The sequence below is a fragment of the Sebastes fasciatus genome, chromosome 11 (genome assembly GCF_043250625.1).
Source record: "Sebastes fasciatus isolate fSebFas1 chromosome 11, fSebFas1.pri, whole genome shotgun sequence".
In the NCBI taxonomy this organism is placed as follows: Eukaryota; Metazoa; Chordata; class Actinopteri; order Perciformes; family Sebastidae; genus Sebastes; species Sebastes fasciatus.
Genome location: NC_133805.1, coordinates 19,789,668 through 19,817,564, shown reverse-complemented (window position 1 = coordinate 19,817,564; position 27,897 = coordinate 19,789,668). Strand labels below are relative to the sequence as shown.

Sequence of the window (27,897 nt, the reverse complement as noted above, 5' to 3'; positions counted from 1 at the left end):
AATAGCTCATCCTTGATTACTCTGCCCTATCCACATACCCAAATTATGCTACCTTTACACACACACACACACACACACACGCGCGCACGCACACGCGCACGCACACACGCACTCACACACGCACACGCACACACACACAACAAAAAAAACAACATATTAAAAGCGTATTTGATAATTATGGCACAATATACATTTGTAAAAATAAGGCCGTCAGCTATAGTACACTTTTTACAGAATTGGCACTTTTGGAGTTAACACTTGTCTTATTGGAAAATTACAATTTAGAAACATCCCACACATATTCTGTAGAAATAATAATAATAAAAAAAAAGAATAATATAAAAAGTGCAACAATAAAATAGAGAATTTGTGTAGGTATTCTCTTCTTTTGTTTATAGTCTGTGATGACTATGTTATCTATTGATAAAAACAGTCATCTCCCTAGGGTTCTTTCATCAGCCTTACAGTACAATCAGCATTTATCTATGTTCCAAGCAGTGGCCACCCACAACAGATATAGTGACATCTCCTGATTAGTTACAGTATAACTCATAAAGTTCAACAACAATCTAAAGGTCAGCAGAACGGCTAATGGCATGGCTAAAGCTAAAATATTAACACAAATGCAACCAAAGCATCTTTAGAGTCACACCACACTATGAAAATACAGCACTCGGAGCACTGGATCCAGTATTCAAAGCCTATGTGGATAGATGCAACATTATTGTTGCTACAGAAACTTTGTTCTACCTCATAATGATTGTGCTTTTTCAAGTCTAACAACTTACGGTATAATTATAGTCATTTAAGCAGAACTGTTGGCAAGTCACTAAAGATCTGGATTCTATGAGCTCCATGCTCTGTGCTGTTCTAAGCTAGAAGAGCAATAAGTATGATTTTAATCCGTACCAATGACATAACTATTTGCCAGGTGCTGAGATATTTGAGATGATGGGGCGAGTAACCTTTCTGTTTGTGCTCTGCTTTTTCCAGTGTATCTTTAGTTAGGAGATAAGGTCAGAGGTGCTTGATTTTTGTTTACTGTACTTCTGTTATGTTTACTTTGGCTGTTCCCACCCTGAAGCCAAACTACTTTTGTACTTGAAGTAATTACAGTGCTTTTAGGGCTGTCATTTGGTGTCTCACTGGTCATTCTTGGGACAGGAGAAAGAGGGAAATGACAATTGCTGAGGTTTTACCTCGGCTGGGGTGTAACCACTCATTGTCCTATAATGCCTCTTAAAATCAGTTGCTTTATCCCAATTCTTTACTTAACACTGACACTGTGAAGTACACACTCTCAACTAATGTTGACAAAACCTTGTTCCAGCAGGTAGCATACAAGAAATGAATGCACTTTTTGATATCAACAAATGCCAGTCATTTTCCAAAACAACATTAATATGGACATCAAATCAACTTCTATGGCTGTGATAGTCATGTGGTGTTAACTACTTTGAGCAGTAGAGTGATCAATAGATGATGACATACAGTATTGCACATTTGGTCCAGCAGACTAAACTATCCCTTTTACCAGTTTTACCACAATCTATCTGTATGAACATATATGTATTTATATACTGTACTGTATTTTAGTACACTGAAATATATTTCAGTATATCTCCTAACAAGTGTGACATTAGTGGGTATGCTAAACAAACAGGCTGCTTTACGCTCTCGAACTAGATTCAATATTTCTCTCAGTGACTGACACTTTCTTGCGTTGCACAACCACTCTCTGGCTTTCATGCAATTTGGGTGTGGCTGTTACAGCAAAGTCCTCATTTAACCCCGTAGAACCGCGGGAAGCCAGTGAAAACTGCAAACCTTGACCTCTAATTTCCAAACCCTGCTCTGCAGACCCATGTCCTGTCTGAACAATGCCCTGTGCTAAATGTGCACCTTGCACTCCACCTGAGGACCCATTCTCCGTCACCAACACATGTGTGGACCTGGAGAGGGTTCCAGTCACTCCACCCACTCCTACTTGCCTATCTACAAGGACCACACCCTGAGAACCTTGTAGGCCACCAACCTGCACCAGCCCCTGACCACCTTGCAGGCCACCAACCTGCACCAGCCCCTGACCACCTTGTAGGCCACCAACTTGCACCAGCCCCTGACCACCTTGCAGACCACCAACCTGCATCAGCCCCTGACCACCTTGCATGCCACCAACCTGCACCAGCCCCTGACCACTTTGCAGGCCACCAACCTGCACCAGCCCCTGACTTAGCCCAAATTGGCCTACTTGACCCACTGTCTGCTGGGCCCCCCCTGCCACAAGCACCATTTGGGGCTTGGACTCGACTACATACATGGGCGTGGCAGCATAGTACATAGAGGGCTGCTGTATGAGCATCGTCTGACTGGGAACCACAATGTTGTCTTGGACATGTACCATGGGAGCGGTGGCTCTCGCAGAGATTAGCTCCTCCTGCACGACGGTGGAGGATCCAGACGCTACATTGGAGGTGTTGAGGGTGTTGAGGGTGTTAATGTTGACGTGGTCCCTGTCCCTGATTGTTTCTGTGTGAGTGTTGACATGTGTGTGGGTGGAGGTGGAGGTGGAGGGCCAGACAGGAGACACTGGTCTGGGTGGAGAGATAAAAACCCCTGCGTCCACAGACTCTGTTGCCAAGGTTGACCCCTGACAGATCTCAGCCAGGGTTTTGAATTTAGGATCAAGGTCATTCAGGAAGGCAAGGTCATTATCATTCTCAAGAAGGCTGCAGCAACCTACAGAACCTGCCAGGGACTCCTGACCCTCATAGTCGTAGATCAGCAGACTGTCCTTCTGATGGGATTGTTGTGCAGCATGGCTGGATTTCTGCAATTAAACAGAACCAGAATCTTATTATAAATATAAGTATAAATACAAACTTAAAATTAAAATTTGAATCTTTTGTTAAAAACCATTAGACTTGGATGTTGGATGTAGTGTTTTATGTACTCACACTTGCATAGTACTCCCCCAGGTACTGATGAGATAGAGCCATCCCATCAAAGGCCCCAGCCCTGTATGTGGAGAAACGGTGTTCTTGTCCTGTCATCGTCCCACCGTCCATGTAGTCCATCCCCACCTGCCCACCGGAAAGGCCATATTTGTCGTGCAGGTACATGTCATTGGTTGTCAAGGTGGAATTGTTCAGGGCACCGACTCCACCTGCTGCGCCTCCCAATGCATTCAGTTCTCCTACGTAACCCTTTCCCTCAAAGGTGTTGAAAGTATTGGTATTCTTCGTGCCAGGATAAACTTGCACTGGCGCAAGAAGAAGAGGAACTTCCTGTGAGAAAAATGTGAGATCCCGTCAGAGAGGCAGCATTTTAGGAAAATTTGGTGGACACATTTTCTTATACTAAATATATCTTAATATTAGAGCTGACCCGAATGCTTCGAAGCTTCGACAGTTGCCATGATTCAAATGCTTTTTTTCTTTTTTTTATATATAAGTATGTAATAATAATGTATAAATCCAAAAATAGCTCATGAAATAAGGAATAATCCCACATTATAATTCCTATTCAATATTAATCATTATTAGTTATCCTCAGAGGGATATCACTGTTTGTTATGTGTAGAGATATGCATGTGTGCAGTAGTGCGGTAGCGGCACTGTACCGAAGCTTTTAATATCTTTGAATATTTCTCACCGAAGCTTCGACGCCCATAAAAATGGTATTTGGGACAGCCCTACTAAATATTGTATACTAATCAAAGTACCTTGTCTTCTCCCTGTCCCTCAGTGTGATATGAGATGAGCTGTTGTTTTGTATCAAATGGAATGGACTTAAAATTTCCAGCAGCTGCTGCACCTCCACACAGACAGAACAGCAGCAGAAGAGGCAGCACTGAAAAAAAACCACATATCACACTATGTCAAGAGAAATTCTTATAAAAATACACTGGTCAGGTCAAATAAAGTCCAACCATCAATCAGTGAATTACTTTCATTCAACAGAGGGCTCAAACTCATGAGGAAACATAACAAATACTTGTGTAATGCATGCTAGAGTCATGATCTGCCCAGTCTTTCAACCTCACCAAGCAGGCTACAACACGTCAGGTTAGGCAACCTTGTAGAGGAAAGTTAATGATTCTTGTCAAAATAACCAACCAGGAAGAGAAAGGAAATAAGTAATTCTCTACTCACACAGCAGAAGCAGCAGTCCCAGGAGCAGAAGCAGGATACCTGAAGCTCCAAAACCCGCAGTCTTTGTCTCGCGTGACAAACAGTTTTTGGTGACGTCATCGCAATTACACACAGTCACATCTATCATCTGAACAGCATCACATGACTTTCCCTGCTGGTCTTTGACCTCCACTGCCACTTTGTACGTGCCTGGCCACAAGTTGGCTTGGTCTCGCAGAATGGCCGTGGTTTCTGAAGAAAGACGAGACCCACATTTTAAAATTTGAAAGTTATAAAGAAGTTTGTTTGTTTGTTTGTTTGTTTGGGCCTGGGGATATGTAGTAACACTTCCTTTCTTTATACAGAAGTGATAAAACCAAGATGGACCTTTTTTCACGACCAACATTTACTTGTCATGGCAGGAAAAGCAGAGATGAGGCTAATAAAGTTAACGATTGTTCCATTCCATTTGAGCGTCTCAGTAATCCATCCCAGGGATTAAACATGCACAATGGCAGTGCTCTGAAACTACAGCACCTTCTTGGAATGCAGTAATACATAAAGTAAAGTGCTTTCAAAGAAATTATCCTATGAGCAAAACACCCCTGGCTAAGTGTATAATGAAATAAAATATAATGTATTTGCAGCAACATGACAAGTTTGCTATTCACACAAATGTGTACCACCTGAAGCCTTTTAAATGGACAAATAAACAAACTACGCAGCACTGAAATGATCCTAATCTGCTTGCAAGTCTTTAGAAATCTAACGTTTTGGAGTTAAAAACTACAGCTGATTACTGAGTATATCTAAAAATGCCTCTTTAATGTAATCCTTGAAGAGCACTTAGGCCGAATGCCCATTTAACGCTGATTTGCTGGAAATTTGCCAAGCTGTAATTGTAATCTTACCATTAAGATGCTCCACTGTCCATTTCCCCTTGCCGCTCCCCTGAATCACAGTGAACTCAAACGGTGCAGAATTGGGGTACTCGTCTTTGTCTACGGCTGTGGCGTAGATCACATTAGCCTCGAGGCACATGGTCTGAATGGTAGTGGTCAGTATCGGACAGTTATCATTAAAGTCCTCCACCTGGATGGCTATGGTCCCCGTGGCAGTTTTTGAGGGACTATCTGAAAGCCAAATCGAAAGAGAGATTAATATTAAACCTGCACCATATCAGGCCACTGATAGAGAATAATGATAACTGTCATTTTTACAGAACTCACCAGTGGTGATGCATATAATTTCGGCATAATATGTTCCATTGACCAAGAACGTAGACTCTCTGTCAGGCATTTTTTTCAGCTTGATTTCTGCTGTCCTTTCATCAATAGTCAACCAGTTGTCATCATCTTTGATTTTAGCATACCTATAAATAAGAAAATCCATATATGTGAAGACAAAACAAATCAACATTTTCATCAATTCAGAGACGCAAAGAGAGATATCTATACATCTGCTGTTTGTTGACATCTTTCACCATGTGGTCGTACCTTACGTTGGTGGCTGTCTGTAGCGTGTCACTGTCAATAGCAGCGTAGGTGGCGATGACTTTGTTAATGGAGACGGAAGTGTGTTCCTCAGAGAGAGTCACCACTTTGACACTCGGTTGGAATCGGGGGCCTTCCTTCTCATTGATCACGTTGATTTTAACGGGGTAGGCTTTAGAGGTTGTGGGCCTGTTCACGACCCCACTGCCAAAATAGTACTCTGCTTTGTTGGCAACAGCCACTTCCAAGTTGAGCATTTTTAGTTCCTCATAGTCCAAGGCCTGAAGATTCAAGTATAATGCACAGGATATGCAGTTCACATTAGCTTCCGTAGTAACGTTTATTCTGCTCGTTCACAATGTTTCAAACTTCAGTCTGTCAAACTTAAACTACATTCTTTTACCTTGTTACACATGATAACTCCTTCATTGGTCTTAGAATCCGTGGTGATAGTGAAATAGCCGGCCTCATTCCCTGAAACGATCTGGTACACAGCCCGCCAGTTGTCAGTGTGAATCAGATCCATGTCAACGGAGTTAATCCTCATCACTTCCACGTTGGCGATGTTCTCCTGCACGCTCCCTTCATACTGTAAATGAAACACACAGTTGCTTTAGAACAACATTATTGTAAAAACCATTGGAAAAAAAGATAGAAGTGTTGTTTGTGTGTAATTATGTCACACCTACCGATTCTTTTTCCAGGGTTGGAATATTGTCATTTATGTCCAGAATTTTGACCGTAATATCGCCGGTCCCTGAGTTTCCTCCCGCTTGTCCTTCCAAGTCTGAGGCTTTTATAGTCAACGTATATGAATCTTGTCTCTAAAGAATAGATCAGATATACAATGCACTGATTAAGACATTCTAGTTTTTAGATTCCAGTAAAACCTGTTGACTAACATCAGCATGATTCTGTCTGCATATTTGGTTAAAAGTTGCTAAAAATGCACAAAATGCTCCGTGATTCAACAGGTGTCAGATGGAAAATTGAACAAGTTTACAAAGTGGGATGACTCTTAATTTGACTCATCACTGTGTGATACTGATCCGACTACAGTCTTATGAGTTAAAAGCTCTTCCAATGAAAATAACTGCTTGTACTAGACGTCAAAAGAAGAATTTCCGGTCAGTTCAGTGCCTCACCTCCCTATCTAGAGTGTTCTGTCGAACGATGACCTCTCCAGTCTGAGAGTTGATGAAGAACAGCCCTGCTGTGTTACTAGACTCCACAATGCTGTAGTGGATCCGGGAGTTTACTGTGTTCTCCTGATCAGCATCAGTAGCTATCACTCTCATCACAACAGTACCTAGGAATCACCAAAGGGAATGAAATTATATATCACTTCATTGATTACATGTAAAATACTTCACCTTCACAAATATACTGTAGATGTCTTAAAATACCTGCTGCACTTGACTCATTGACAGATCCGACTTGCTGTACTTTAATGACCGGTGGGCAGTCATTCTCATCCAAAACAGTAATCTTAAGGTCAATATCCTCTTCAGCCAAGGACCCGTCGGCGAATTTTGCGACACCTTTTAACTACAAAAAGAGACATCAGCACTACTTTACCATTTCCTCACTGTACAACTTGAGGTTATGACTGTAAATGCACATTTGATTTTACAAACAGGATGTTTAAGTGCTCTTACATGATATGAGGCGATGTTCTCTCGGTCCAGAATGGAATAGATTTTCACAAAGCCAGTTTCACGGTTGACTCCAAACACGCCCATAGGGGGCTCGTCAACACCAGGCCCCGACAGAGAATAAAATATCTTTTTATAGTTTTCCTTATCAGAGCGAATCTGGAAAATAAATATACACACAAAAAATTAATCTGGAAGATCTTCCAATTACAAGGAAAAGTGTAAAGATGACTTATTTACTGTTAGTTTTTATTATAAAATAATGTTTTGTTTTTCTAACTGTATTCTATGAGGTCTTCAGATCATGTGAATACAAGCACGTGCCATGAAATGCGATGAAAAGTAACTAAGTACATTTACTCAAGTACTCACTTTGAGGTACTTGTACTTTATTTGAGAATTTCTATTTTATGCTACTTTATACTGCTACCTAACTAATTTCAGAGGGAAATATTGTACATTTCACTTCCCTTCATGTATTTAAGAGCCTATAGTTACTTTGTGTTCATATTTTAAATACAAAACATACGATCAGTTTATAAAATATGATCCATTTTTACGGATTAAACTACCACAAGTATGTGAAATAGTTCAAATATAGCTCCACCTAGACCAACTAAAACATTAAAGTACTGCTTGCATATTAATATATCAATGATAATGATCCAATAACATAATACTATAACACTGACAGTAGCCACTCTACATTGACTACTTATACTTTTGATACTTAAAGTACATTTTGTTGCTAATACTTGTACTTACTTTTACTTAAGTGAAATTCTGGATGCAGGACTTTTACTTGCAATGGAGTATTTTTATACTGCGACACTGCTACGTTCACTTAAGTAAAGGATTTGAATACCCCTTCCATCGTTGATGATATGTAAACAAAACTGAAATATGGCATCAAAACTGGTTTTGCTCTCATGAGAACAACCGCAAAACCTAGCTCGTTACGTGATATCCGACATTGCATCATGGCTCGGCTCCCAAACCATAAAACAACATCTAGCTGAGATGTGAAACTGGATAAGCAGACAGGTGAGTGCCTGTCTAAACATCAGACAGAGATGTATTCATCGCCACATTGTGTGTCTGAAATGACTCATTATTAACATGGGGGAGCTGTTCTCACACATACTCTGTAATAAAACCAGAGAGGTGGGAAATACAATCAACTTATTTGACAACGGTGTAGGCTTATGATTATAAGGAATGACATATTGCTGTGCATACATCCAATATCTACTTGACTGTGAAAACATGTTTTAAAGGAAAAATGAGTCAATTTTAATAGAATTCTTTAGAAAGAAAGAATAAAAAGGTACACACTCTAGCGATACTCTCCAAGCCGGTGTAATCGTGGTTCTCGTGCAGCTTTCTGGGAGCGATGATCCATACTCGTTTCTGTCTCCGTAACACTGACCCTTTTCCTTCAGCCCCCACAGGATCCAGCTGCAGGTAAACAAACAAGGAGGAAAAACATGATCATAATGTGTCATACCAGTGGGGAGGCGGTCGTTGATGACGTGGGTGTATTACTAGGTAGATGGGTAGTAGGTTACCGAGGAGGAAGTGGATATACTCTCCTATGTATACCAACGGCTTTTTGGCTGTTGGGCGGTTATACCCAGTATACCTTGCGCCTACACCCTCAATTACACCACTGTGTAATACCCCCTAATTACAAAATCATATGGCACACCCTATTATTGTTGCTCCTGACCTCATATAGCATTCATTTACATATTATTTATTTGACATCATGAGAGGTTAGGCCCATTGGGGATCTCAGGGATCTTTAAAAAAAAAAGAAGAAAAAAAAGTGTGTTCACAGTAAATGAATTATTTTAATAAAATCAATAAAATATGGTCTGTGAAACATGTTTTAAATACATGTGAACCCCCCAGCATTAACACAGAAACAGTTTTTAAAGCTAGTCACATGTCAAATACAATTTTTGGAACAGTAATTCAAACAGCACTTTACTATGGACATAAATGCACTTTTCTCTGCTGCTAAACACGACTGCAAATTGTATGAAATTGTGTCTGAAACGTTTACTTATTTTATTCTTTTATTGTTATTTTTAGGTATGTTAATTTTAATACTTATTTATTCTATTCGTTTTAATGCACTGACAGGAGCTGGGAGAAACAATATGTTGTATCCTTCTGTGAAATGACAATGAAGTGAATCTTGAATCTTAAAAAATGTCATATAAAATCTACATAACTTAACACACTTTTATTATGTTTACCATCCATAGTACATTGTCACAAAGCTCAATGCCTCCTCTAATGTGACCTTAAACATGCATGGACATGTGACTTAAAAGTTCTCCCCACATCCAGTATATGTACAGACACAATGCTGGGAAGCTGCTTTGCCTGAGGAGACAAATAAAGAGCTACGTGACATTTCTGCGTAATACATGTGTGTCCATGCCAACATGGAGAGTGCGCATTTAGTTTTTCTTTCGTATTCTTTAACTTTAATACTCGCACAAATGAATCCGATGGCCCACCAGAGGAAAAAGAAAAGAGCCACACCTGTTAAAGCCTATACACATTATACACACACGATCATCATGAACGAATTGAATCGTTTAACTTACCGTTAGGAAGAAGAAGAAGAAGCCCAGCAGGACCAAAATGCTGCATTTCGGCAGTGGAGCCATCGGCTTGACAAATAGTAGACTTTGTTATAATAATAATAATAAGTGAATAAAAATCCTCTTGTTGAAGTGAAATCGCGCCTGTCTGTGTAGTCGAGCTTTGAGACTTTGACCCTACTGTGGGTGAGGACAACTTTAACAGCGATAGGCGGTTCCTCTCTCCTGTTTCATTGCTCACAGCTACTGCAGATAACAGGCGGAGAAAGGAGGAGGTTCATTCCTCCCTGTGTGCATAGTTGTAACATTTTGTGTTCAGCCTATTGTCTCTGACTGCACTAGGAAACAAAAGGCAGTCTGGACTTGAGAGGAAATCACTCCAGAGTATACAACATGTGGCCAAAACCAAGACTTTTATTGGGAAATCATGTTTTTGTGGATCAAAACAATGCTTACCCTCACCAGGAAGAAGTTTATTCAAGTGTGCTATTAGTATACTTCTTTTAACCTTAAAATAAGAGCGTACATTACTTTTTTATGTACTTATCAGAGATATACTTAACAAAAGTATACAGACAAGTCTATTTGGCTTATAGGCCTACTTGTACTTCATCTTTTGATCGAGATATACTTAATTAAGTATTCTTAAGTAGCAGACTCCAATCTCTGCTAAAAAAGTGGGCTGCAAGTGTACTTGCAATATAAAAACTATTAAACTAGTAGTTTAGTGAGCGTATACTTTAAAGTGCACTTTTATAAATTATAAAATGGGCTACAAGTATACTTGCAGTATAAAAACTATTAAATTGGTAGATAACTGAGAGTAGACTTTAAAGTCTACTCTCATAAACTAAAAAGTGGGCTTCAATAAAACTAATAAACTATTATTATACTTGCAGTACAAAATACAACTTGATGTGTATTATTCTTACACTTAAAGTATACTTAAAAGTGTACTTTTATAAACTAAAAAGTGGGCCAATTTATTCCCAAGAAGCATTAAAGTAGTACACTTAAAAGTATACTACTAGTACATTGATATTAGTATACTTATTACATAAAGTATACTTTGGAAATAGTATAAAGTATACTTTACTTATGTATACTTTAAACTTTACTTATGTATACTTCATAAAATAAACTTGAAGTATACTACTTTTTCGTAAGGGTAACAATTAGTTTCCGTCTTGACCTCTGCAGTATGTGATTAAGTCTGTTTTTAATTTGTGATTTTTATATTCAGTTAAAAAATTAAAAAAGTAAGAGTCCTTCTAACTTTTCTCACTCATATGTAAAACTTCACCTGTGCCTGGGAAATTCCCAAAGAGTGCAGCAACTCAGCTGCATGCTGGACAGTGGGAGTGTGTGTGCATGTGGGCGTTGGTGAGTTTGTTTAACAGAGAAACAAGGAGGGTAAAAAAAAGAGTTTGTGTTGCCAGGATACATGAAACGTTGACTCCCCGTGGTCAAAGGTGTGTGGGAGAGGAAATACAGTATCGGTTTTATCTTGCCTGATTAAGCCATTAGTTACTGCAAATTATTTTGTCTGATAGTAAAGCTCACATTTAACCCCGGTGTCATTTTTTACTCACAATGAGAGTGATTGCTTTTTGAGCAATACTTTATTCTTCATTGGCTGTGTAACAGCAGTATGAGCGCAAAGGTGAATGGGTGGTTTCGACGGTACCGTGTGACGCAAGACAAATATGTGATGGAAAGCTGCACCTCAGATAAAAAGATACGTTGCGTCTCTTTAATTTATGGTTAGTGAGTTCTGAAAATGCAGCACAGCGAGTCATGTCACATGAGCTGGGTGTGTCGAGTCTGTCCAGTTGGAGTGACCAAACCACATTTCAGTGTCCTCAGAGACATAAAACTACCTTACTATTGGTGTGTTATGTAATGGCAATTTTATCACACCAGTAACTGGGGTATAGGTGTGGTATATTAGTAAGGATATTATCTTAGGCATTAGTTGTAATCATGCAGTGTATTAGTCCCTATTAAAACAGTAACTTTCAGTACACATGCACATTTTCTTGAGGTAGACCATCCAGATTTCTATGTGGTTTAGATTACACTCAGTTGTCAGTTTATTAAGTACACCTCCCTAAGACTAATGCAGTCAATATGACAGCTCTGCCTTAAATCCAACCTTCATGAAGGTTATAATGTTCCATTTTTGTTGAAACTCTTTTAAAGAGGTCAACATTATGGTCAAATTGTATCGTGTTATACTGAGAGTTTTTCTCATATCTTGTCCACTTATAATCAATAAGGGAAAACTACATATTACAAACACCTCAGTATAACTACGTAGGTTTTAACACACATCTTTTGATGCATCTTGGACACATCATTGTGACCTTGAGGTCAGCGGATGTCTCGACGGGTCTGTCAACATCAGACACCTTCGCCCAGGCGACCCATGGATTGTGTAGGATCACCCTGCTTGATCCACAGCTATCTCAACGCCTTCTCTGTGGCATCTATGATCTTCTTGATGGCGTTCCTGCTGTAATTCAAAAGCAAAAATGACCATGAAGTTGAATCAACACCTCTCTAAAACAACACAACTTGAACACATAACCTTCATTTAGGTAGAATGTATTGTAGAGCTGTCGCAGTTGTAGTATCAGATAGGTGTGCCTGGCTTTAAGAAACTGGTAACTTAAAGGTCCTATATCATGCTCATTTTCAGGTTCATACTTGTATTTTGTGTTTCTACTAGAACATGTTTACATGCTGCAATGTTCAAAAAAACGTTTGTTTTCCTCGTACTGTCTGTCTGAATATACCTGTATCTACCCTCTGTCTGAAACGCACCGTTTTAATGCATTTCAACAGAATTGCAATGGAATTGCGTTGCTAGGTAACAGTTTGGGCCCATGTTTACTTCCTTTCAGCTGATGTTTTTTACATACACTGCAACAGGAAATAAACTGGGACGCATTCAGAATGTTTACGTTTAAAACCGTGTAATGGTCTAAATATTGTATATTTCTGACATCACAAATGGAGAGAAATCCTAACGGCTTGTTTCAAATGTACAATTTCTGATTTACGGGTTGTGTATTTCTCTGTATATTGAGCATTTTGATAGTTTAACAGTATTTATAAAGCACTTAAACCTGTTTTATAATATAAAAGACATGAAAATCTCACTTTTTACAATATGGGACCTTTAACTGGTAACTGGCAGGTGAATATTTTGTTATGTTTGATTACAACTTTTCATGTGTTTCCATGGGACCAGTATTACAAATGACATACTAATAATCAGACAGCTACTAGTCACCACTGAGCAATTTGTCTCACCCAAATACTAACCATCGCATATGACGTGATTGCTCTGCTCGGCCTCTCGCTGGCACTCACGGGAGTGGAAAGAAGGGTGCAGTAGTGGCACCAGGTGAGAAACTTTAACATCGCAGGCATACAGTTATGTCCAAATATGTCACTGTCATAAACAGAACAAAAAACAACCGCCTCAACCGTTTCAACTTTTAAATGCGTTATCTGGAAACATCATGTATGTATGTGTGTCAATTCCTGGCATCACTCATGATTTGTTGTTCTCATGCAGGCGGTTTCCTCCGAACTATTTCGCAACATGATATTGATACTCTTAGTGTATAATACCTGGGAAGATAATGACAGTACAAAACAGATGTGTTCAAATGTCTGAGCACACCCTGCTACTACACTGCGCAATCCAGTTCAAGGTGAATAGAATGGTGCAGGGATGACGCATTTTTGTAGGCCCTGGTTCCCTGACAAAAAGCCAATGGGATTTTTCCATTGGATTTTGGATTACTGCAGAATATAAACTCTGTGTTACGTCAGCTACTGGAACGTTGCAAGTAGCCCCGAGACTGACGTTTAGTAGTCTCACTTAACTACTTGACAGCAACCGCCTTTCTTAAGACATGTAAAGTGATGTATTTACTGACGTGATTTATGTCGTAGAACAAAACGTTAAAATCTCTTAATCTTGTGTTAACCACAGACCTCATTTCAGGCATCTAACTAAAAAAAACATTCAAAAAACAAGGAAACCAGAACTGCCAACTCATTTCCAGGTTTAAGGACTCATTCCTCATTCCATGGAAGTTACACTACAGTGACGTTAAGACATTTTGTTGTCTTCGCGTCTTTTGAAGTTCCAAAATTGAGTCTGAGAAATTAATCACATTTGGCTTTCTTCGAACTGCACTATTCAGCAGAAAAGTCATTAAGTAATGCATATTTGCACAACCTAAAACACGTCTGTAGTGACTGATTTGACCACAGTATGACCTAATGAGTGGAAAGTGTGGGAGGGAGAGGTCAGACTGTCACTTATAGAATAAGCAGAAACATAACAAATTTATCTGTTCAAACACTATTCTGTGTACTCTATACACACACTAAAGCCTGAGCACGTCCGTAACTCACTTTCATTTTAGCTCGGGAGCGACACATTTTGCTGAGTCTGTTTTGCATCTACTGTTAAAAGACTCCCAGCACCAAGCCTTTTCATTACGTCCACGCCCATGACTCACAGCAGCGCAGTCTTCCTGACATTTGTCTCACCTTTCCTGTTAGCAGCCCCACATAGTTTGACTTCCCCGTGAACTTTTAGACACAGTCTAACTCCATTACAGTAGATCCAACTGGGACATGCATTAAAGGACACAGGCCCAGTGTTCAGGGCTCTCACTTTTTATCAGCAGTTTATAGAGATAGTGAGTGCTTTCGCTGTGGGAGAGGCAGAGCCTCCCCCCACAAGCAGGCTTCATTCAGCACACATTCCTGCGGGCGTTAAGCGATGGGAGCGCCATTCTGTTCCTCCTACCAGTGGTGCTGCAGAGGAGAGAGGAGGGGCATGAAGGTCACTTTCTCTCTGTGTTTGTGTGAACCTGGGAGAGGTTTCTCAGACCAGAAAAACAAGCAGACAAACAAACAAGGATAATGCAAAAAAGAAAATCTAAAACTTTTACTTTTTCCTCTGTAGCTTGCACCACTTAAAAGCACCTGCTCAGCATTAATAGTATATAATACACCTGCAAGACATTATAGTGCTTTTCATATGGTACAATAATAAGAATAAGAAAATCATGGGAAATTACAGCTTTGATTTGATGCCTTGTGTCATTTTAAATTTACAGAATTACTTAATCTGGCATTAAGCTAACATCTTTTGGCAGGACTTCTCTGACATTATGACAAGACTTACAGGATTTGCCTTCCAATTGGATCCTCAAATTTGCTTATTAGGGGTATTTCACAGTCATTAGTACACCTTTAAGAAACTTTGAAAAAAAGTTTTTAGAAATAGCTCTATCTATGCATCGCCAGGAAATGTATAGCAATTACATGGAAGTCTGATTCCCATCTCCTCATATCTAGATCGCTTCTGGAAATGAACAGCTGCATTCCACTTGAAAAGATCACATATACCCTGAGAAATTAACACAACACCTTTCTGAAGATTTGGCAACCCTATTTAACCCAAATGGACTCCTTACCAACACCTATATCGGATTTGATATAAGAAAATTATCAGACTTGATACATCATTTTTTTCCATAGCCACCCCATCCCTCTGGAACTCACTCCCCAAACACATCAGAGACTGCACCAACCTGTCTACATTCAAATCACTAATCAAAACTCACCTTTTTAGAACTGCCTTTAATGTGTAATTAATATTGTGTGTTTTTATATTTTTATGTTTTTATGATGTCCTTGTTTTTAGGATCATTTTTTTCTGTGTAAAGTGTCTTTGAGGATCCAGAAAAGCGCTATATAAATAAAATGTATTATTATTATTATCATTAGTCATCTGAATAAGTCAGAAAACTGCATTTGCAACTGCATGATTTCTTTATTTGTGTATTTAATTAGTTTTTTCTATATCCTTTTTAATTCAATTGATAGTTAACTAGCCTACTCCTCTTGAGTATATGGTTTTGCAGTTTGTATGTGGGTGGGATATAGGGAGGGAATTTGGAGCCATATTTGTGTGAGTTTGTGTTTTGTATGTTTTGTATATAACAAAAAAAATTGAAAATAAAATATAAAAAAAAATAAAAAATCTGGCATTAAGCAATATTTCCCCCTGCTGGCAGAAAATATACAAATGCAAAGTTGTTGCAAAGGAGTTGACGTGCAACATAACAGTGAGCAGCAACAGCCCCTGAGGTGCTTTCGCCTGCGGATCTTTAGCAGGGAGGCTCTGGGTGTGGCTCTAAAGGTGTGTCTCTGTGTCTGTTGACTCACTACTCGTAGCGACAGATAGCAGCGGCTCACAGTAAAGTCTGTCCAGCCCCCCACCCCCCCCATTCACATTCACTTCACAGCACACAAGTGAAGGAGGAATAGACGACTTTTAACGCCGACGCAAAGCCATCATCTGTCACTCTTTTGGACTGAGTCGCTCTCGGTGGAGTTCAGCTTTTTTTCTCTCACGGACAAAGTCCATTAAAAAAGTTTTGCAAAAAAATGGCGAATGTTTTAATTCTCCACATCGGCTTGGCTTTGGTAAGTAGCTTTATATCCTCTGTACTAGTATTTATGGATACAAATATAGCGTTACAGTAGCGTACCTTTTGTCAAGTGTTGTTATAATGTAATTATATGCTGTTAAAGGGGGTCACTTTTCATTCACTTTATTTAAAAACTGAACTTTAAGAGCGACTTTCTCCTTCAGATCCTGTCCGGTGTGGAGTCGTGTTTTAACACGGACTCTCTGCGCGTTATTGTGCCAGAAACTATTCCAACTGGATCCAAAATCACAACAGGTACTTCACTTATTATAGACTTATTTCTTCATGAATTCTTTATCGAACATTTTTCAAACTTCTTTCCTGTATTTGCTTTTGGTTTTGTAGTCACATTTCTCTCTCTCTTTCTCTTTCTCTCTCGTTTTTTTTTTTAGTTGAAACTAGTCCCGACTGCGACGCCAAATCAACGCGCTTCACTTTGAGCGACAAAAGCTTCACAATATCAAGTAATGGAGTAATAGAGGCTGTAGCAGATGTAGAAGTGGACGCAGGAGAAGGGCGGACATTTTCTGTGAGGGCTCAGGACAGCAGTGGATTGGAAAGTGAGATGGTAGTCCACCTTGTTCACCGCAACAACAGGAGGGTGAAAAGAAAGGTACGATTACGCATGATTGTGTGCTTTTTATAAAAACAGGTTTCTACATGACAGAATGTGAAAGTAATGAGTTTGTTGGCATGTCTCAGTCGCCCACAGGCTTCCTGAAGAGATCCAAGAGACGCTGGAGTCCTCCACCCTTCAACATACTGGAGAATGACAATGGACCTTATCCAAAAGAAATTGAAAGGGTAATCTTGGAAATTTTAGATATATATGAGATTTATACATGACTTTTTAACACAATTCTACACATTCCCTTATTTTACACTTGCCTCTCCTTCTGTCATGTTTCCCCCCCCAGATTATGTGATTCACACAACCAGACACACCTATTATAATAACTTCACTTTCTGCTGACTTTGTGCAGTGATTAATTCCTTTGAGGTCTCAATTGATTCCTTCAGTCTACTGACATCTGTAATTATATGTTTGAATTTGTTGGTTTTTCTGTTTGCAGATTGTATCGGACTCTGAACAAAATCGCAATGTGTACTACACCATCAGTGGAGCTGGTGCCGACCAGCATCCAGTGGGATTGTTTACTCTCGACACCAATACTGCCATGTTGACTGTGCACGGCCCAATAGATCGGGAGGAGTACCCAGCATTTACAGTGAGTGTGAAAAAAGGGCGGCAACTAATGATTATTTCTAGGGATGATGGCCGATACCAAACTTTTTGAATACGATACAGATGCGGAGTATTTATTAAAGCTGCAGTGGGTAGAAATGGAGCAAATACGATTAAAAAAAGTGTCCTCCGGTGCTCCTAATCGTCGTTTGTAAGATTTCACAGACCGGAGGAAAACAACCAATCAGAGCTGAGCTGGAGTCCGCCGTCCAGCTGCCGTCTCTGAGCAGCTGTCAAACTAGGCATCGCTGATCAAATATGAATTAATATTCTGTTACTGTTATGCCTATTTCTCGCCTCAGATGTTTTCAGAAACATCTTGTAGTGTACTGTTTAGCTGTAAAATCAGAACGTTTCTGACCCGGCAGCCCTGTTGAGAACAGTTGAGGAAATACCAAGCACCGCCCACCAGCCGGAGCACAGCCAATAGGAACGCTCTCTCTCTCTGAAATGACCTGTGATTGGCCAAAGTCTCCCGTCACGGGCTAGATTTTCTAAAGTCTGAAAACAGAGCCATGAGGAGGTGCAGAAGTCTAGTTATCTCTCAGAACACTTGAATTACAATATGATGAAAGGTTATTATAGAATTTTTGCCCAATGATGCCAAAAATATACTGCCTACTGAAGCTTTAAATAAGGTATGTGATTTTTCAAAATAATAGTGTAGTTTAGAAAAGAAAAGATTATTACACTCAAAGGCAAATCACATGACACATACCATCCATTAATAATACATTTACCACAAAAGCAAATAAGAATACAGTTAAATAAAAATGTTAAAAAAGGTTACTTGTGACACTTACTGTCAAAAATAGTGCATCTTGCTGTATTTTTATGTACAGGTGACAAGTAGCACCACACCACGTTTTAGGGCTGCAACTAACGATTATTTCATTGCCGATTAATCTGTTGATTATTTTCTTGATTAATCGATTAGAAAAATGTCGATCAGTGTTTCTGAAAGCCCAAAATGACGTCCTCGTTCACGTTTTGTCCACAACTCAAAGCTATTCAGTTTACTGTCATAGAGGAGTAAAGAAACCAGAAAATATTCACATTTAAGAAGCTGGAATCAGAGAATTTTGACTTTTTTTTCTTAAAAAATTACTCAAGCTGGCTAATACATTATCAAAACAGTTGGAGATTAATTTAATAGTTTAATAGTTGATTTGGGTTCTGATGTCACATGGTTTCCACAGTCATGTGACATGGGCCAGTGAAATATGTCAATGCTGTTTTGACACAAATATTATACAAAAGTAGTGAAACATTTTTGGAAGTGATGCAGCCACCCACGTTTGTATTAAATAACTTTATTATCAATATATTTTTTAAGGAATCAATACCAAATGTGTAGCTTGTGAGTATCGAAGTAGTGTTACCACAGTATCAATCCACCCATGGCTAATTATTTCCCCTATCGATTAATATGAAAATAATCTTCTCCAAAAAAGTATTCTTGGTCTTTAAAATGTCTTTTCTGTCATTACTGTCATACAGTAATGTTTTGGCATTTTTACCTGAAAAACGATTCAAACAATGAATTAAATAACAGTTTCAGCTCTAGTGTGAAACCAAAATGTTTATTATGTTGATTCATCTATTTTTAGGAAAACTATCATAGTATAAAGATCACACCACCATATAATTATAAAATCTGAGGTAAAAAAGTTTACTTTTTTTATGCAATCAGAACAGTGGGATCGCATTTTCATTTATCACAGTCCCTGTAATATCCAACAAATGCAAATGAAACGGTGTAGTGAAAAGTATTGACTCAGTTAATCTTTGCATGTAAACTATATTGGTTAAAAATCCATACAGTCAGTGTTTTTGAGAAACGATACAGTATCACAAAACATGTTGCGATATGCTATATTTTCTATATTTTCTTACACCCCTATATGATATGATGTTAACCCTGTAAAATTGACTCTTTTTTTCCTTCACAGTTAACAACCAGAGTTTTCGACAAAAACACGAAAGTGGAGACAGACGACTCTTTGGACATCCATATAGAAATAGATGATGTGAATGACAACGCTCCCCAATTCAATAACCTACAACCATTTACTGTGCTCGAGCAAAGCGTCGTAGGTAAGGAACATGAAATACACACCAGTAATCCGGCGGTATTTGATCTTCAGTGTGGGTGAGAATAAACTTTATGTTTTCCACCACAGGGACAGTGGTGGGGTTGGTGGATGCTACAGACAGAGACAAACGAGGATCCCTCCATGTCAAGATCAAGTATACTCTCTTGACAGGATTAGACCTGTTTGCCATCAATAAAGACACAGGTGTCATCACCACGGTAACCAACACCCTGGACAGAGAGGTGAGCACCAGCACCATACTTTGAAACACAAAAATGTTCTTGCTCTTTTGCCTCATCTTAACATGTTATTTACCTTTTTATCACATTTTGTCTTTAGGTAAAAGATAAGCATTTGGTGATAGTAAAAATCCAAGATATGGAAGGTGCAGTAACTGGTCTGTCCAACACAGCAACAGCAACCATTACTGTTGGTGATATCAACGACAATCCACCGACTTTCACAAAAGTGTCTGTAAGTGCAAAGCAATTTCAAACAGATTTCACATCTTGAAATCGCATCTTAAAGTTTTGTGACGATAAAATGAAACACAACAGGTGCATTTTATATAAAGTCTTAGTGTTATCAGGGTGTTTTGAACTTGTTGTCTTGGTTGTCTAATTTAAGTAACACACTTTTTGTTTCCTTTAGTATGCAGTCGATGTCAAAGAAAACGAAAAAGAAAAACTTATCCTCCGAATTCCCATTGAAGACAAGGATTTAATAAACACACCAAACTGGATTTCGAAATTTGTCATCGCTAAAGGAAATGATAATGAAAATTTCAGAATCGATACTGACAACAAAACAAACGAGGGGCTTCTCTATGTCTCAAAGGTGAGTGAGATTTCATATTATTATTATTAATAATAATAATAATTGACTAATAATAATTGACTTTCAATTACTTTTATTATTATTATTATTATTATTAATAATAATAATAATAATAATAATAATAATAATAATAGTAATTGAAAGTCAAGGTTTATATCACAGTATTGACAACAAATTTGTATTTACAATACACTCACTTCCTGTTTTTCCAGGCCTTAGATTATGAGAAGAACAAAAATATAAAACTTGAGATTAGGGCACGTAATCAAGCTGAGCTGATTGGCACCACGGCCGCATTGCTGTCAATCCCCGTGGACGTCAATGTCCTCAATGAAGACGAGGGTCCAGCGTTCTCGACTCCTACTCTCCGCATCGTTGTCAAAGAGAACACACCAAACGGCACGGTGATAGGAAGTTACACAGCTGTGGATCCTGAGACCAATAGCGGCGACGGCCTCATGTAAGCGATCTTATATTTATATTTTGCTTTCCTGTGGTACAGATTGGCTGATAACAGACACAACTGCAGCTATTGCTCAAGACCCCAACTCAAGTTACTTCTCTTAAACACTGGAGGGCAGACTTTCACTGCTGAACTGAAGAATGTGCTCCTAATACACAAGTACTTTTTCTTCCACCCTCTCTCAGGTATTACAAGGGCAACGACCCAGGTTCCTGGATCAGTGTCGACAGAAATAACGGAGAGCTGAAGGTTACAAACACAATTGACAGAGAGTCACCGTTTGTCGTAGATGGACTTTACAGCATCCCCATGAGCGTTGTTGATGCCAGTAAGTTGCTTGTACATTTCCTTTTCCATGACTTCTATAAGACTACATACAGAACCCAAGCCGTTATTATGACACAAAAAAACATACTTATATTGCTCAGATAATAGCATACGTTCAAGTATATCTCCTGTATTTCCATAATTCTGCTGAAACTTATAACCACTTGACTAATGAAGCAAACACAGGCCTCAACACTGAGCTGCTGACTAATTCTTTACTCACATCTATAACCTGTTTTTCAAACTCACTCTGTCTCCGTTGGGTTTGGTAAATATCCATTAGAACGTCACCAAGAAAAAGGAAAAGTGTGTAGGTGGGAAAGTGTGTAGTCTGCATGTCAAATCGACACAGACGTCACCTTCACGCCTTTTGGCGGTATTGTTACACTAGCCCAAAGTTATTAGGAACACCAGCCCCACCCTCACCGGTATCTGTCTGAACAAACATCATGTCTTGACTTTTGTCTCACCTGTTGACACGATGTGATAAGACGAGTCATTCACAATGACTCACAGTTCTCAGATGTGATGGTGAAAATTGGGCTCATATCCCAGATGCTTGTCAGAAATTTGAGATTTCCAAATAATAATTAATCTCATCCAAGGTGATGTCAGGACACAACCAAATTGGTCTATCTATTTTTTTCTAGTGTCGACATGCCCTGTTTTGTCTTATGTCATGTAATACTCGTGTATTTCAGGCTCCAAGACGGGAACGGGAACAGTCATCCTTGTGGTGGAGGACGTCAACGACAACGTGCCGATGCTCCCTACCAGCGAGAGGTTGTTGTGTGAGAAGGAAGGAGAGCTTGGCTCTGTGCTGGTTGTGGCTGAAGACAACGACCAGAGTCCCTTTTCTTCCCCCTTCAGATTTAGTTTGCCAGACAGTGATGATGATGCCACATGGTCTGTCATTGGATTTAATGGTAGGTGGTTGTATTTTTATTTGATTTACATCTGTTTAAGAATACAAAACAAAACTGGAGACATGTTTAACAAAACATTGTCGAAAAACATCTGTAAAAGCTCTGTAAGAAATACGCGAACTACTTACACAGCATAACCCAAGTCTCAGTTATTCATTGAAATATTGACTTTTTTTGTGAAAGCTATCAAAATAAACCACTTACACAATGGCCAGTGAACGAGCCAGAGTCAGGCATAAAGTTGATTGTTTACAGCTTGGCTGATGATGATTTTTTGAGGCTGATACCGACATGTGGTGGAAGAGGAATTCAGATCATTTATCTAAGTAAAAGTAGCAATACCACACTGTATTGCCATATACGCCATTACAAGTTAAAGTCCTGCATTCAAAATTTTACTTATCTAATCTATTAAGTACAGACGTATCACCTGCAAAATGTACTAATAGTTTGAAAAGTACAAGTACTTATCATGCAGCAGAATGACCCATTAGTTATATTACAGCATAATACATTATTGGATCAATATCATAGAGTGCTACAGGAATGAGTCCTAAAACCCAGAAATGAGTTAGCATTTTAGTACTTCTGGTTCCCTCACTTGTAAGTCAATGTTTTTTTTTTTTAATGGGTTTTTAGTTAGATGCCTAAAATAAGGTCTGTGGTTAACACAAGTTTAAGAGATATTAACGTTTTGTTCTACGATATGAAATACATCAATAAATACCCCACGTGTGAATTTTGAAGCCTTTATGTGTCTTAAGAAAAGCGGTTGCTAACAAGTGGCTAAATCAAACTACTAAACGCCATCACACCGACTCGTCTACCTTTACAGTCTCGTTGTGTATACTCGCGCTCCGAGACCTTGGTGTAGTTCGTTTATAGCCTAATGTTAGCTTTTTGATTCTGCAAAACCCAATGGAAAAGTCCCATTGGCTTTTTGGGATTTTTGGGAACATATTTTAAGGGCTAATTTTTTGTTTTGTACTATAGCTGTCAAATTAAAGTAGTGCAGTAAAAACTAAATTAGCCTTTAAAATATAGCAAAGTAAAGTAAAAAAATTCAATAAAAAAAAGCCATAAATGAGCAGAAAATGAAAGTACCTAAGTACAGTACTTTGATCTGTCCTGAAAAATTCAATTCAAGTTTAAAGTGTTCTGCACAGTGTTGCGTTTACTATTTCTCAGAGAAACTTCATTTTGACATTTGTTTCCTCCACAGACACAGCAGCCACGTTGAAGCACATGAAAGAGCTTCCTACAGGGATATACAATGTTCCCTTGGACATTACAGATCTGCAGGGCAATGGCAAAACACAGACGGCGAAAGTGAGGATCTGCCAGTGCGCGAATGGAGTCTGCTTGGCCAACCAAAGCTCTATGTCATTGGGGCCACTGGCTTTACTGGCTATGTTGTTGCCTCTGCTTCTCCTCCTACTGCTCTGTGAGTTCCCCCACTGCTATACTCTTGCCAGCAGAATTGTGAGGCTACACTGTGTAGATAATGAAACAGGAATTTTGTGCTCATGCATGTGTAAAAGTGCGAGAAGAGTGATAGAAACTTAGAGGTTCTGTCTGAATTATGCATTGTATATTGGGCACAGAGCAATGATATGTGGTAGTATTATTACACAGTGTATAATTCCATTATGCTCACTCGTGTGATGTCTACCACACGTGGAGCACTGTTTGTTATAAAATGCGCTCCATGTGCATTCATTTCTAACATACTTGCTTTGTTATTTCAGGCCTACTGCTTGCATTTTTCTGTGTGACAAAGAGAGAAAACATGAAGCTTGAAGACGAAGCAGACAGCGGTGGAATCCTGCTCAAATCAAACACCGAGGCCCCAGGGGAAGAAGTGGTAAGGACATAATAATGAAGGCATTGCCTTGGTTCATACCCGTGTAAAGAAACCTTATTTTTTTTCTCTCTTTTTTCTCTTTTGCTTCATTTATTTAATTGTTACTTGATTGCTCATTTTTGTTTTATTGTTTTTCTCTACAGGATTCGAGTCTCATCAATGTTCCCACTAAAGCAGTTGAAACACTAGTGAAGGGCTCTGTTAAAGGTTCTGCGGTGAATGCAGGATGGATTGGGAACAAGAGCACCAGCACAATGGGAGGCCAAAGCATACATGACAATGGGATGTACACGTCCGATGGTGTCACATCCGATATGCAGAATTACTACTCTAGCCAGTATAACCAGTTTGGTACTCAGTCGGTAGGTGGAGGTCAACTTATGGGTACATTTAACGGTGCAAGCTTTGACAACAGATATCTCGCCCAGGACACAGCTTTTCTTCACAACTGGGAAACAAATGGCCGCTATCTACACCAGGTAATGTTGTTTTATAGTTACTTATAGTTTTATAGTTAGTTGTATATATATATATATATAGTACAACAAAAAAGAGGTGTCTAAAGGCCTTTACACAACGGGGCGTTTTTTCGTGCGATTAATTGGTACGTCAATATATTTTTTTCCAACTTAATACTTTCACACAGAACGCAAATATTACATGGCAAAAAAGTGATGTACATTTTTTTCAGAACAAGTTTGATTTTTCTGAGCTTTAATAAAGGCATCAACCAATCGCGTTGCGCAGAATGCGTTGAGTTGCTCCTATATTTGTGAAACAACAACACGGAGGCTATGTAGTCCGAACCAAGACAGCAAACTTTATTATAGTGTGTTTACACCAAGAGCTAAGTGAAGTTTTCCTGCATCGTGATTACATACAAAGTCAATGCAAAGAGGCGAATAGATGCAAATTCGTGCAGGGGCGACACAAAAGTTGCATATTCGTGGAAGTTGAAATATTTCAACTCAATCTACAAATTCGTGTGACGCTGTGTCGCGAAAGCCTATCAGCGTTGAGAATCTTCTCCTGTTGTCGCTGACGTTGTCATGTTGTTGAATTAGAAATGGTGGAAATCATTTTTGTAGCTGTCTGTAGTCAACCAGAGCTAAGATAGTGTGCTTCGCTCTTGGTCTGAACACAGCATTACTCCTTTGAACCTTGACAAATGCAGCGCAGACCAGATCCACTTCTTCCGCTCTTACCTTTCAAAATAAAAGCCTTAGACATATAATAGGCGAGTATTCCGCATTTTCATGTCGTTTATTCGTCACGCCCCTGGTGTGTAAAGGCCTTAAGAGTGGAAGGAAGCACAAAAAGTGAGAGAACTTGGCAGAATTAAATGTGTCCAGATGTGTACACCTTCCATTCTCTGAGGTTTAATAACTTTTTTTTTTTTTTTTATCTGTGAGAGCCTAGCTAACTCTCCTGTGCAATATAATCTTGTTCTCTAAGCCGTGATAGTATCCTCCGTAAACTTTATTATTTCTCAACTTCCTGGTGAGAGATATTATTTCTCTGTGTAATATCTGACTGCCAGTCATATCCTGAGCAGCATTGTGTTATCACATGGTGTAGTATCTCCCATCCTATCGCTCAGGCTTAGTCCACACTGAGTAATAACACGCTTCCTCTACCTTCCATTTTGTCTTGCAGAAGCTGACCTATTTTGGAACAGACGAGGACGGACGGTACGCCGACGACATCGTCCACTCCTACGGGTTCGAGGGGGTGGGCTCTGCAGCTGGCTCTGTGGGATGCTGCAGCGACATTGGCGACGACGATAACCTTGACTTCCTAAACACGCTCGGACCAAAGTTCAAAACTCTAGGAGCTGTGTGCAACAAGACATGAACAATGAAGCTCTGAAAAGAATGGTGTTTACTTTTCACTGAGCAGGATGTGGAAAAGGCCTGGGATCTGAATGCTTGGTGTGCCCCTGAACATGAATGAGAAAACGAACAAGCAGGTGGCGTCAGTGTGTGCGCACTGCTCTGCTATCACTTTTTGTTGTTAGTTTTTTTTTTACCTTGCTGCTTTTTGGCAAAAGTCTTTTGCACTGAAAACTATGCAGTCGGTTGTACATACTTTGTGTCGCGTGTTACGTGTTGTTTGCCTTTAGAGTCTTGGTTTCCCAACCACCCATTCATCCATTGGCTTTACCTGCTTCTCCTCGTAGAAGGTCACATGGGGCTGGTTTTGAAGGTTCATAATGGTAGTTGTATTGATAGGTGCAGTGAAGGGCTGCGGGGTTTTCTATCTACTGTATGAGTAACAACTTTGGGTATATTGGTTATTGTCAATCCTCTGTGTTCACAGTAAATGATGCAATTTAGCATTTGTGTGGCTTAAGTTTAAATTTCGTGCTAAGTTTTTTTAGTTTTGATATATTTTTTAAAGAAAAATTAAATACCTAAATGAAATAAAACAATAATACAACTGCCTGCTTTAATATTTCACATGAACATACTTCATTTCAAATAACGTGCTCAGAATTATTTATCAGTTTTGAACAATACTGTTGACTGTCTTCCACTGGTTTAGTAAGTATTTGTGCAAACACATTCCTCTGCAGCTCCTGACCGTTGACTGGGCGTAGCTTCAGCCCTGTGTGTCATCGAGGTTGTTGCGACATACTGACAGTAATCCTGTGAAAGTCGGCACCAGGGCGTGAATGTGATGAGTGAGGTGTTACTGACACTGCCTGACCAGACACACGAAAAGCTAAACAAACAAAATGTCCTTGTACCTGCTAATTAAAAAGGGAATCATTCCCATGACATTCCCATGTGTGTATATTAAGTTGTTGAAGTTGTAATTTTGCATGGTCAATAAAGAATGTTTCTACTGTAACACGTTTTTATAAGTCTGAGTTTAATTTAATGGTATTTCCAAATAAGATTTATAAAATGATATTGTTATCGAACAGGTTAGAAGTATTTTAAAGTTAACTGTAACGCCACTATATGCCCTAAAGGCTTTGCTTACGGCTTGGATCTCATGTTACAGCATGATTTTTATCAGCATCATCTTATAAAATAAAAAGTCTTCCTCGTACTGCTTTGACTCTGTACCTTGGCAGGACATTAGTGAGAGCAACAGCAGTTGTTCATTGTGCCCATTCTCTCTGTGTACTCTGGTGAATGATTTACTAGGTGTGGTACTTTGAGCTTGCACAATATGAAGGGCACAACGTTACTGCCAAGCTCCTCACCTCCTAGCTAATGTTTACCTCCGGCAGATCATGTTGGTGCACATAAACAGTATCATTGTGCCTTACCTGTAATTATGTTATGTTTTCTCCATGACAACAGTGCTCATGACAACAGTGCTCTACCTGTTGCACCAAAGTTTAGCTACACCACGGTTGTGATCTACGCTAGATTGGCCATATTCAAAACGATCCTTTGACCTCTGACCTAAAGATATGTGAATGAAAATGGGTTATATGGGTACCCACGAGTCTCCCCATTACAGACATGCCCACTTTATGATAATCACATGCAGTTTAGGGCAAGTCATAGTCAAGTCAGCACACTGACACACTGACAGCTGTTGTTGCCTGTTGGGCTTGAGTTATGATTTGATTGATATGATTTATGCTAATCTTTTATGCTAAATGCAGTACCTGTGAGGATTTTTGGACAATATTTGTCATTGTTTTGTGTTGTTAATTGATTTCCAGTAATAGATATTTACATACATTTGC

The 27,897-nt window shown here is 39.2% G+C and overlaps 2 protein-coding genes across 3 annotated transcripts; one reads left to right on the top strand and one right to left on the bottom strand.

The window, feature by feature from the left end:
* Nucleotides 1-386: 386 nt before the first annotated feature.
* Nucleotides 387-10,153, bottom strand: LOC141777281 (desmoglein-2-like protein). 2 transcript variants are annotated; one of them, XM_074651405.1, is made up of 15 exons: nucleotides 9,903-10,153; nucleotides 8,617-8,739; nucleotides 7,285-7,440; nucleotides 7,033-7,174; nucleotides 6,772-6,935; nucleotides 6,316-6,450; nucleotides 6,030-6,215; nucleotides 5,630-5,907; nucleotides 5,363-5,505; nucleotides 5,045-5,266; nucleotides 4,155-4,385; nucleotides 3,725-3,852; nucleotides 2,958-3,287; nucleotides 2,164-2,830; nucleotides 387-2,091 (listed from the first exon to the last, which is right to left on the bottom strand). In XM_074651405.1, exons 1-15 carry the CDS (start codon nucleotides 9,963-9,965, stop codon nucleotides 1,670-1,672), a joined length of 3,390 nt encoding a protein of 1,129 aa, XP_074507506.1. In that variant the 5' UTR covers nucleotides 9,966-10,153; the 3' UTR covers nucleotides 387-1,669. The 2 variants fall into 2 exon arrangements, with proteins under 2 accessions (XP_074507506.1, XP_074507505.1); XM_074651404.1 differs by having other exon boundaries at nucleotides 387-2,830.
* Nucleotides 10,154-16,223: 6,070 nt separating this feature from the next.
* dsc2l (desmocollin 2 like) lies at nucleotides 16,224-27,044 on the top strand. The gene is made up of 16 exons (XM_074651403.1): nucleotides 16,224-16,424; nucleotides 16,594-16,684; nucleotides 16,822-17,042; nucleotides 17,132-17,233; nucleotides 17,503-17,658; nucleotides 19,628-19,772; nucleotides 19,859-20,013; nucleotides 20,111-20,245; nucleotides 20,423-20,608; nucleotides 20,821-21,068; nucleotides 21,257-21,399; nucleotides 22,100-22,324; nucleotides 23,547-23,768; nucleotides 24,073-24,188; nucleotides 24,332-24,667; nucleotides 25,845-27,044. The coding sequence occupies exons 1-16, from the start codon at nucleotides 16,386-16,388 to the stop codon at nucleotides 26,040-26,042; spliced, it is 2,718 nt and encodes a 905-aa protein (XP_074507504.1). The 5' UTR covers nucleotides 16,224-16,385; the 3' UTR covers nucleotides 26,043-27,044.
* The last annotated feature ends 853 nt before the right edge of the window (nucleotides 27,045-27,897 follow it).

Excerpts from the sequence above, each read along its gene's own strand:
- LOC141777281 (XM_074651404.1), bottom strand. The coding sequence starts at position 9,965 with ATGGCTCCACTGCCGAAATGCAGCATTTTGGTCCTGCTGGGCTTCTTC. Across the intron at positions 7,441-8,616 it reads GCTTGGAGAGTATCGCTAGA|ATTCGCTCTGATAAGGAAAA; the intron begins GTGTGTACCTTT and ends TTTATTTTCCAG. Across the intron at positions 5,267-5,362 it reads AATTATATGCATCACCACTG|ATAGTCCCTCAAAAACTGCC; the intron begins GTGAGTTCTGTA and ends TTTGGCTTTCAG.
- dsc2l (XM_074651403.1), top strand. The coding sequence starts at position 16,386 with ATGGCGAATGTTTTAATTCTCCACATCGGCTTGGCTTTG. Across the intron at positions 20,246-20,422 it reads CGACTTTCACAAAAGTGTCT|TATGCAGTCGATGTCAAAGA; the intron begins GTAAGTGCAAAG and ends TGTTTCCTTTAG. Across the intron at positions 21,069-21,256 it reads AATAGCGGCGACGGCCTCAT|GTATTACAAGGGCAACGACC; the intron begins GTAAGCGATCTT and ends ACCCTCTCTCAG.